General features: G+C 38.8%; 1 protein-coding gene and 1 long non-coding RNA gene across 4 annotated transcripts; one reads left to right on the top strand and one right to left on the bottom strand.

Annotated features, from left to right (window-relative positions):
- Window positions 1-4,029: 4,029 nt before the first annotated feature.
- On the bottom strand, window positions 4,030-6,962 carry LOC123129687 (cyclin-dependent kinase 12). The gene is made up of 5 exons (XM_044549752.1): window positions 6,911-6,962; window positions 5,612-6,120; window positions 5,425-5,501; window positions 4,421-4,489; window positions 4,030-4,345 (listed from the first exon to the last, which is right to left on the bottom strand). Exons 1-4 carry the CDS (start codon window positions 6,960-6,962, stop codon window positions 4,459-4,461), a joined length of 669 nt encoding a protein of 222 aa, XP_044405687.1. The 3' UTR covers window positions 4,030-4,345; window positions 4,421-4,458.
- An 882-nt stretch (window positions 6,963-7,844) lies between these two features.
- On the top strand, window positions 7,845-11,464 carry LOC123128462 (uncharacterized). Of its 3 annotated transcripts, XR_006463128.1 has the most exons (5): window positions 7,847-8,164; window positions 9,436-9,561; window positions 9,972-10,065; window positions 10,161-10,241; window positions 10,919-11,464. It is a non-coding gene; the product is annotated as an uncharacterized lncRNA (long non-coding RNA). The 3 variants fall into 3 exon arrangements; XR_006463129.1 differs by having other exon boundaries at window positions 7,845-8,164; window positions 9,436-10,065; XR_006463127.1 differs by having other exon boundaries at window positions 7,845-8,164; window positions 9,436-10,241.

Raw genomic sequence — 11,464 nt, 5'->3', positions numbered from 1 at the left:
TGATCACGGGATCAGAATAATATTCTGATCACAACCTGACCTGCCTCGCTAGTAGTATGTTGAACTTCCCTGTGAACTAGGTTGAACTTCCACCAGCATTGCCCAAATAGGGCTTGCGATATACCGTTGGAAAGCTATGAACACCAATATCATGACCCAACTTAAATTTTTGGCAAAATATAAGCGGTTTAAGAGCAGTTTTGAAAACCGTTTTTTCTTTGCACAAAAAACATGAATCGTATTTTCGATCGCATTTCTAAACCATTTATCGGAATGAGGCATATAATATGGCATTGGAAAGCTGCTGCAAAACCGCTCCTTCCACATGTTGAAAGTTTTCTCTAATTCCCTATGGTTAAAGAGTAATTTGAAAAAAACGTAAAATTTCGTAAACCAAACAGCTGAGTTCGTTTTTTCGATGTCATTTCTAAATGGCTAATCCAATGGAGGCATATGATACGGCGTTGGAAAGCTTATGAAAATGCTCTACTTTTTCATCTTGAAAGTTTTTTTCTAATTTTGAATGGTTTAAGAGTAATTTAGAAAATGGTCCAAGTCCTATCGAGTTCGTATTTTTGAGCTAATTTTTTAACCGTGTGTCCGAATACAGCAAATGATATGGAGTTGGAAAGCTTGAACAAATGCGAAACTTTTTGGTATATATTGTTTCTCCCAATTCTTTACGGTTTTAAGTCAGTTTCCAAAATGGAAAAAAACGTATTTTCGCCGTAATTTCTACAAACTTTATCGGAATGGGGCAAATAATATACCGCTGAAAAGCTATCGAAAATGCGAAACTTTTTCATGTTGATGGTTTTCTCTGGTTCCTAGTCGTTTTCAAGTAATTTCGAAAACGGCGGGATCATGTGTTCTGCCTTTATCGTGAAACAGATTTTTCAAAAATGCACCGCGTGAAGAACCTGAACTTCTCGGCGCGTGTACCTGAACTTCACTCTGTTTTTCACGTGATTTTTTTGCTCGTAGGTCTCCATCCACTGCTCGTAACTCTCCATCCATTCACCGGAACTGAGCAGGTGATATACCGATGGAAAGCTGCTGTAAGCACGCAAGTTTCCCGTGTTGATCATCTTTTCATACTCGCGACGATTTTAAAAGTTTTTCATCTAAAATTCATTTAGCGTAGTAGTTGAACTTCCTGCTTTTTTCACGTTGAACTTCTGTGACGTATTTTTGTTTCTAATTTTCTCATCCATTCGTTAGTGTTACACAAAAGATATTTTCTTTTGTACTAACCTCTCTCACATTAATATTTTTAACTTTCTCCGACCGAGGACTTCAACATACACAAATGATATTCATACCCTTTTGAAGTAAATTAGAAAATGATCATATCATGATTTCTGCCTTCATCGTGAATGGAAATGCACTGCGTGAAATAGTTGAACTTCTCGGACATGTCTATTTGAACTTCACTCTGTTTTTGACATGCTATTTTTTGTTTGTAACTCCCAAACCACTTTCCGGAATTGAGCAAATGATATACCGATGGAAAGCTGTTGAAAACACGCAACTTTCCCGTATTAATCAGTTTTCATGCTCGCGACGGTTCAAAAAATATTTTTGAATGTGGTAAAATGTGTTTCTAATGGTATGCGTTGAACTTTCAAAAACCATTTATCAGAATGTACCATATAACATACCGTTGGAAAGCTTATGAATAGGAGCAACTTTTTCATCTAGACAATCATTACAAAATTCATTTCTTTTTAGACCAGTCTTAACAATGGCAAAAACAACATTGTTTTTTGCTTGTTTTTAACATGTAATTAAAGGTCATACGTCTCGTACTAGAGATCTTGAACTGCACCTTGAGGAGGGCATGAACCTCTTGCAACAAACCTTTTAGGCTTTTAGTTTTTTATTCATTTTATTCTCATCTGAAATGCATTCCGTGTAGTAGTTGAACTTCCCACTGTTTTCACTTTGAACTTCTACCACGTATTTTTGTTCGTAATTTGTCTGCCTTTCATCGGGAGTTTCACAAATGATACACCGTGCCGATTACCTCTCTCAGAAAAAGGTCTGAACTTTCCCGTGCCGAGCACCTCAACTTCTTGCAACTAATTTTTATACTTCAATTTTTTATTCCAATTCTCATATGAAAACACACACCATGTAGTACGTGAACTTCTGGCACTTATGAATTTGAACTTCTTTCTGTTTTGCTTTAGTAACAAAAAAATATGAGTTTTTTATAGACATCGAACCGCTCTAACTTTTTTATTTGAACTAATTTGTGTGTTTTTTAGAAATGTGAAAATTGGAGTTTTTTTAGAAACATCAAACTTGTTCGTCCTTTAGTAAGTGGAAAATTTTGATTCGTTCAAATAAATATCAAACTGCTCTACTTTTTCCAATTGAACTTATTGGTTTTATTCATTACTAACGAGAAACTTGAGTTTTTTATATACATTAAACCGATCCGTTTTTTAATATTGAACTTCTTGGTTGTAATCTTTAGTATTGGTGGAAATATGAGATTTTTATAAGCATGAAACAACTTCAATTTTTAATTAGGACCGCTCCGCTTCATTAGTTTAGTTTGAACTTCTTCTTTTTAAAACAAGACATTTCTATTTAAACATTTTTAGTTGTTCCTTTTATTTTATTTTGAACTTCTTCATTTTATTCTTTAGTAACGAGATTTTCTTTATTTTTTTATAAACTTTGAATTTCTTTGTTATTTTAATTTGAACTTCTAAGTTTTATTATTGGAAAAAATGTTTTTTAAATAAGCATCCAACATCTTTTAAAAATTGAACTTCATACTTTTATTAACTTTAATTTGAACATCACGATTTTATTTCTTTGTTAACAAGGAAATCTAAGTTTTTAATAAATGTCGAGCTACTCTATTTTTTTTTTTGGACTTCTTGGATTATTTCTTTTAGTAACGGAAAAATTATAGTTTTCTAATATATACTGAATCAGTCTCTTATTTAAATTTGAACTTCTAGTCTTTTTTATTTACAAACAGTGAACATCTTTTTTTATAAATTTTAAGTTGCTCTATTTTTTCTTTGAACTTCTCACTTTTCGTTATTTAGTAATGAAAAAAATCTAAGATGTTTTAAATGTCGAACTACACCATTAATTTAATGTGAACTTCTCAACATTTTTATTTTGAATTTCTGTGTATTTAATTTATAAATGTGGAAAATAAAACCGATGTGTTTGTCGCTATAAGGAATTTCACGAGTTTATTTTTAAGTTGAACACTTCAGTTTTTATTTCTTTTTCAAGCATATCCAGGTCTTTTCATATAAGTTTGTGTGTGAAATTCCTTAGTTTTTTTGTTTTAAGAGTGAGGTTCTATATTTTTATATTGCGAGAAAAGAGGTGGGAGGCGAGTACTAGAAAATTTTGGATTTATTTTAACAATTTTGAGCTTCCATATTTGAACAATTTGAACTTCTCAGGATTTTTCCTACAAAAATCATTGGTTTGTCTCTTTTTGTTTCTTTATTGTTTTTGTTTTTCTGAACACAATTTTTTTCTTGAGACACACGCCACACTAACTGCACATAAGTTCAACAACCATGGCCCTCGGTCAACTGCATTTTTTGTGCTCCCCTGAGTGCACACAACAATCATCAGCTACCATATACATGAACTTCAATGGTTGACAAACATGAACCTGTTACTTGTTTGTCGTTGTAAATATCAACGACGGAAGTGTGAGCTTTTTCTTTCTTCTTTTTCTTTTTTGATCCTCCTGAACTTCCATTTTTATAGATGTTTTTCACTCTGTTTCTCAATGCACTCCTACAACCAGTTGGAGCATCTCAATAATACAGTTTAAACTAAGGCCCCGTTCGTAATCTCTCTGCTCCTCCACTCCGCGGAGTTGGTGGAGCTCGGTCTTCGCAGCTCCGTTAAAGTGAGGTCCGCTCCGGGAGCAGAGTTAAGAGAGCGGAGAGGAACCGAACGCTCCCTAACATACTTGAACTTCTCGGACTCAACATTTTGACATTCACAAAAAAAAATAAAAAAAAAATTACACAGTTGTACAAGCACAACACAATTTTCTCATTCACTAAATTTCATAACAAGCCATCACCTGTCCCAACACCGATCTCCATGGCAGTAACACCGTCGAATTCAGACGACGTGAAGCTCTTGTGCAACACAAAGTCAGGTTAGCAGCATGGCTGCCTTCCAAACCTGTAAACCAACAACAGCAAACAGTGGACCACAAATGAAAGAAGGACAATACACATTAGGAAATCCGACACTGAATGCTCTCTAGCAAGAATCCCGACGCTCCGGAGCGAAGAGGTGACGCTGTGTTGCACGGTGAGCACATGATCCTCGTCCCCTCTCCCTGCAAACCACGGAACATCAATCAAATTCATAACACACCAACAACGGAAAGACAGCCACAAAACAAACGCCTTACTGTGTCTCTTCATTCTCCTATCGAGAACGAGATCATCGTCATCCACGGCAACAGCATCCGACGAGCCACCTTCTCAATAAAACCAAGAGTCAAGTCCTGAAAGCGAACATTAGAAATTACACTATTCTAATCCTACGCGGAGGCAATGGTAGAAAAATAGTCTGCCACATTTAAATAGTGGACAAACAACATTAATGCAACGACATCACGATCATACCAATGGAACTAAACAAACCCTGAGACAAGACATTGCTGAATTTGGGCGAGATTCAACACACCAAACCAATACTGTTAACTAGCACGGTGAACCCATCAGACTGTAAAATTCAGCGTAGAAGAATTTGTACACCAACTATTATATTTAGCATTTAGCAACTATTAGATGTTGCCTCCTGATTATAACTTCCTGAAAATGTGTACATCAACCAATGACCAAGCAGTAAAACACCGAATAGCATGAATGGTTCTTATTCTGAACATATGTCATACTCGCAACGGTTAGTTGATTTTCAACATATTTGTCTGCCAAACATGAAACATGAGAAATCACACTGTTGTAATCCTACATAGAGGCAATGATAGAAGAATAGTTTGCCACACTTACACAATGGACCAAAAGCATTAATGCAACGACATCATACCAACGGCGAATAATTCACACTAAGCAAACCCTGAGACAGAACATCACTGAATTTGAGCAAGCTTCTACACACCAAACCAGTATTGTTAACTTGCACAGTGAACCCATTGGATTGTAAAATATGGAGCAGAATTCATGGCAACCAAGACGCAAATCGTCATTGGATCAATCGTAGTCTCTAAAAGCGAAACAACCATCTCAATCTCCTACGGGTTTCGACACCAGAGCAGCAGACGGGGCCAAATGTGAGACGAATAATTTACAGGATGCGAGAGAGCAAACACCTCCCAATCTCGCAACGAACGACACATGAATCACGCTAGGAGGAGACACAGGGAGAGGGGGCGGCTGGGAAGTGACGTACTCTTTGCGGTCGTTCATGTCAAAGGAAACCATCGCGTCCGTCCACCGCCACACGCGCGCGGCGTGAGTAGCGACCGCCTACAACATCAACGAAACATGGAGCCATGTCAGGATCGAGGCGGGGGAGGGAAGAAGGTCACGGTGGAGGGTGGAAGAAGTTCACGGTGGCAGGTGAAGGAAGGTCGCACGGTGGGAGGATCCCGGTGGTTGTCGCGCGGCAGCAGGATCCCGACGGTGGGGCGATGCGGTTGCAGTGGCGCGATCCCCATCATGGGACGGTGCCTGCGGCTCGATCCCCATCGTGGGACGGTGCCTGTGGCGCGATCCCCATCGTGGGCAGTGACGGCGGTGCGATCCAGGGCGAGGGACGGTTCCGACGCCGGTTGGTAGCGGTGGGAGGCCCACCGGAGCAAGGGGCGGCGGGGGAAGGAAGTCAGGTGGCACGCGGGAGGTTGGGTCAGTGGCGCCTCGGGGCAGGGGAAGCGGGAGGGCGGCAGCGCCTGGATGCAGGGGAAGCGGGGGGCGGCGGCGCCGTGTGGCAGGGTAAGCGGGGGGCGGCGGCGCCGGAAGGCAGGGGAAGCGGGGGGCGGCAGCGAGATCGGGGGAGGTTGGGCATCGGGTGGAAGTGGTGGAAGAGTGGTGTGTCTTTCTTTCTCCTGCACAAGTTCGGGGAGTTCGTGAACAAGTGCATCGAGCCCTATATAGTGTTGATCGTGATCCAAATAACTATTTTGAGATCAGAATAGTGCTACTATATATATAGACGTTCTTGATTGTTGTATATCTCAACATATAAGTTGGACCAAATATAAAACATATTACGTGAGGAGCATACATATGCTCACATTTTTAATTACGGACTTGATACGCCCTTCAAACACATTTTATCATTGATTGAATTTTTTTGTTGATAGCTTACTAAGCTGATCACTTGGTCAAACACATTTTGGAAAGCATAACTCCCTTGGAAGATAAAGATATGGGTGTGGTTAATTCAGCATAATGCAATTGCCACCAAGAACTATATCAATAAAAGGGAAGCTGGAAGATACTATACCTTGCCACAGTATATTTGCCACTACAACTAGCCCACAACCGATTATGTCACACCCGCAACCAAACAAACAGAGCCTGATTATTTGACATGGATATGGAATCACAGAGCGGATTTTTGGATCCATCTATCTTACATCTAAACCCTATAGGGGTATCTGGCAAAAAGAATACACCTTTTAAGTGTTGAAAAGATACAAAAAAGTATGCAGGTAGAGGATGGATATATGTTTTTCTTTTAACGAAAATAATCATATTTAAAGTTCACCAGAAAAACAAAACATCTCATACATACAAAAATTAAATCGAGATTCTAAGACCACAACAACCTCTACTGCCGTCAAAATGAGTCGTCGACACACCGTTGTAGCCGTTTCCCTACCAAAGCCGGCTTGACCTTGTGGATAACAACCTAAAAGTCTTCATGTACGTGCCCCTAAGGACCAGCGCCCTGAAGCCGTAGTCATCATTGTTGAATCCTTGCATAGATCGGAAACACCTGAAACCAAATCACGTCACATGACGAGAAACACTAACCTCACCGCTCTAAGGAGACGACATGAATCGGAGCTCAGAAGACAAAATCAAAGAAGCGCCGCCATCCGTCCAAGCGTCGCACGTGCGAGGTCTAAAAAACCCTAACCTAAATTGCTATTCGAAGCGGAGGCGCCGACATGTTCCTACGAGGCCACAAGGTGCACACGCAACATACATACATGTCTTGTTTCTTAATTATGGGGCATGGACATCATTTAATATGTAGCCTATGTCGTATTTGTTGTCCAAACCAGACGTAATCATAAACATATACTAATATAGTGTAGTCAGTGCAGCGATTCGATGCCTGGACTCATCTGCATCAGCATTGAAGAAAAAATTCATTGCAAATACTCTCTCCATTCCTAAATATAAGTCTTTCTAGATATTTCAAACAATATACTGATGTATGTAGACATATTTTAAAGTGTAGATTTACTCATTTTCCTTCGTATGTAGTCATTTGTTAAAATCTCTAAAAAGACTTATATTTGGGAAAGGAGGGAGTAGTAGATTTCTTTTAAAAAATTATACATTAGATAATTTGATGCGTGAGATCCATTTCGAATTTCAGATCATTTAGACATCTGAGTAGCTCTCAACAAAAAAGACAAGTTTATAGTCTATAGAAAAATTTACTATTCATGTACTGTTCTGACCTTGTTTTTTTGGGACTGCTAATTTTCATCCGGATGAAAATTATTGGCGTTCATCCAATTTGTGAGCTGTCCGATCTGTGTCCCTAGATTCGTCTGATCTCTTGCTACGACCCGGGCTGGCTTATCGGGTGCGCTCAATTTCCGGGGGAGACCCGTTCTCGCTCACGAGGCCCGACCCGTGTTTGTGTTTTTTTTTCATTTCGCCTCTGTAGCTACCAGGTTCCCTTCCACTCCCTCTCGTTCCCTTGTCATTCCCAATAGGCAACCAGAACAGAGTCGAGAGAGAGATTCATGGCGACTCGGTGGTTCCCTATCCGCTCGATTCGCTAGGCTGGCCGGCGTTCTCCCTCCGGCTGCTTCACTCCCGTCCGGCTGCCCACCCCCTCCTACTCCCCCGCTGTTCGCGCCGTTAGTCTGCAGCATCTCTCGACCGCCGCACCCACCCCCGGCCTCTATTTCTGCCTCGGCGACTTCGCTGGTCTTTGTGATTCGGTATGTTCATCCGTTTTTGCCTGGATCCTCATGTGTGTTGTAAGTTCTGTGTAGGATTTTATTCTTAGATCTATCCTTTTTTGTCTGATGCGTGTGGTTTGCGGTGTAATCTAGGATCGAATCTCGTACTCACAGCTAATTGTAGGGTGTGTACTTTGCGGTCTGATTTGATCTATTCTCTGGTTGTATCCGGCTGATTGAATCTCTAGGTATTTGAGTTCGAACACACTTGATTCGTGTTTCAGTGTCTTCAAATCCATGTTCGTGGTCGTAGGTTTTGTTAGCCCTATGCTGTTAGGTTTGTTTGTTGATTTACCACCTAAACCAGTAGCAGAATTGGTCTGCTCCAGCCATTCAAGCCGTTAAGCCAATTTCAGTGGCCTCTACAGTAGGCGGTTATCAGTTGCTGATTGTCCTCGCTCTCCTAGTAGCAGCGTCAAAATCTCATGGTCACTGTTTTGTTGTTGTGATGTATTTTGGGTCAGCAAAGCAAAGCTAGAGTAGAGTGCCTTCAGAGTTTGTTGGTTGTAATGTAGGATCAGTGTTAATCCTTTGTGCAGCAAGGTTACTACTAGTAGGTGTTAATCCCGCAGTTAGCAAGTACTAAGGCTCAGGTCTTCTGAATCTAACAAGCTTAGGTTGGATTAGGGGGGCTTTGGTATGTTCATCTTTTCGGGGGGAGTAGTAATTGTACATGTAGTTTTCTAGTGGGCAGTAGTACATGTTCAGGGGGGGCTTGATGTGGTTTTTCTCTGTTAGATGTACTATTCAGGAATAGTAAGGGATATATATGTGAGATTGATGTACTTCTCCACTCTGGGTTTTTTGTCGGTGTAATTTTAGTGGATTGTAAATTGCATTTCTTAGTGTAATCCCTAGTGGATTTACACTGTAATTCTTAGTGGATTTACACTGTAATTATTTTTGGATTTGCACTGTAATCTTCATCGGAATTCCAGTGTATTTTCGTGATTTTTGCACTGTAATTATGTTTGGATTTACACTGCAATTCTTAGTGGATATACACTGTAATTATATTTGGATTTGCACTGTAATCTTCATCGGAATTCAAGTGTATTTTCTTTGTGGTTTTGCACTATAATTATGTTTGGATTTACACTGTAATATCCATCAAAATTCCAGTGTATTTTCTTAGTGGATTTAGACTGCAATTATATTTAGATTTACACTGTAATCTTCATCGGAATTCCAATGTATTTTTCTTAGTGGGTGAAGTGTAATTCTCAGTTGGTTTCCACTGTAATTTGCAGGGGATTTCTTCTCTAATTCTCAGTGGGTTTTCACTGTAATTCCGCTTATTAGCTGTAATATCCAATTGGATTTACAGCATAAATCAAGTTGCACTGATATCGCCAGTGGTTTTAGTGTAATTGACGGTAATTCTTATTTTTGGATCTTTAGTGTATTTTAGTGGGTCTTTTTACAGTGTAATCCTTACTGGAATTTACACTGGAATTTGTACTGTTTTGTTTCATCTTCTGTAACTTATAGTCTATATTAATCTGAATACCTGTGTACTTACCGTCTAAGTTAATGTACATTAACCCTGTAACTTACTATCCCATTCCCAGTCTATTTTTCAGTGTATGTACACTGTAAAGTCATTTGGATTCTATGTAATTACACCGTAATGTTAGTGTACTTACACTCAATTTCCCTGTGTAATTTTATTGAATTTTATTTGTAATTGTAATGATTTACATATGTAATTACAGTCTAAGTTAATGTACATTTTTAACCCTGTAACTTACTATCCTATGTACTGTAATTTCCAATCTATTTTCAGTATTTACACAGGAAGGTCAGAGTAATTTACAACCAAGTTATAATGTGACAAAATTATCTCAGTAATCTCTCAAGATATGTGTACTTTTTTGAGTGTAAGTACAATGCGTAGCTTCAGAAATTTGGACCATACATCTAGGTGTTTTTTTCTACTCAAGACTTAAATTTTTGTACTGTGTGCATATGACAGTTACTGGGGTCTAATAGCAAGAGAATTAAGTCGGTCATTTTGGCTTCATCTTACATGAAGGAGTGCATCTTCATCTTGCTGGTATGACTTCTTGATGCTGAAATTTTCGAAGATAATGAAAGCACTCAGTGGTGTTTGTTAGCAAGTGTACTCTACTTATTTTCCTATTTTCACTGCACTTATAAGTTGTTTACAGTGTAAAAAGTTGAGATGCAGTTTTACAGGCATGATTTAAGACGATTACTGTTTTTTACACTGTAAATCTACTATAAAATGTCATTGTAACTTGCAGTAATTTACTCCCTCCGTAAACTAATATAAGAGCATTTAGAATACTAAAATAGTGATCTAAACACTCTTATATTAGTTTACAGAGGGAGTACTATGTAATCCTATTTGTAAATTACATTGTAATTGTCACTGGAACAATGGCTTTTCATTGTAATTCTACCGTAAATTAGCATTGTAAATTTGCGGTAACTGTACTGTGAATTATATTTTTAAATCTACTGCAATTGTACTGTAAAAGTCACTATAATTTGCTAAATTGATCACTGCTCACAGTAATTTGATTAATCTTTTGTAGAGTTCCTGTTTTATGTTTCCGGTACCGTGTAAAGGGGGAATTTGATCATGCCTTTTCATGCCAATGTTGTTCCCATGACCTCATTCTCCTTTTCTAATCTGCTTTTCTTAATTTCCTGCAATGTAATGCTAGTTTTTCCTCTGTTTTTCATGTCCACGTTTCGTGTAAGTAGGAGAGGGAACTGTTCACAGGGAGGTGGAGAAGATTGTCAGGTGAGGATCTCTTACCTGTGCATCCATGATTTTCTCCAGGTTTGCCCTCTGGATCTTGGAGGAATTCCCCCGGTGATTTCTTTTTTGAATGGGTGGACAAGCACATCGACACATTCAGGGGACAGGAACAAAACGGAGCACATGTGACACTAGTTAAACTCTGTGTTGCCAAAAACTATGACTGGAAACGAATTGGATTTCAGACAGTTCCAAAAACACATATCATCTTGGATTTATTAGTGGATTTACAGTGTCTTTTTAGTGGATTTTACAGTGGTTTCTTTAATGTTCCTTACAGTGTAATTCTTAGTGTTTTATCTTAGCAGTTTTTCAGTGCAAAAGTGTAATTCTAGTGGATTTTACACTGTAATTCTTAGTGTTTAATCTTAGCAGTTTTTTAGTGGATTTACAGTGTAATTTTAGTGGATTTTTGCAGTGTCACTTTAATGCATCTTTCACTATAATTCTCAATGGGCATGATAGAAATTACTATGGTTTTTAGTGAA

Source organism: Triticum aestivum, chromosome 6A, assembly GCF_018294505.1.
Source record: "Triticum aestivum cultivar Chinese Spring chromosome 6A, IWGSC CS RefSeq v2.1, whole genome shotgun sequence".
Classification (NCBI taxonomy): domain Eukaryota; kingdom Viridiplantae; phylum Streptophyta; class Magnoliopsida; order Poales; family Poaceae; genus Triticum; species Triticum aestivum.
The sequence above is the reverse complement of the archived record's forward strand: the minus strand, read 5'-3'. Positions and strand labels throughout refer to the sequence as shown.

Coding starts and splice junctions, on each gene's coding strand:
- LOC123129687 (XM_044549752.1), bottom strand. CDS start 6,962: ATGCAAGGATTCAACAATGATGACTACGGCTTCAGGGCGCTGGTCCTT. Junction 6,121..6,910: donor CAGGGCGCTGGTCCTTAGGG/GCACGTACATGA, acceptor AACACTATATAG/GGCTCGATGCACTTGTTCAC. Junction 4,490..5,424: donor GACATGAACGACCGCAAAGA/GTACGTCACTTC, acceptor TTTATTGAGAAG/GTGGCTCGTCGGATGCTGTT.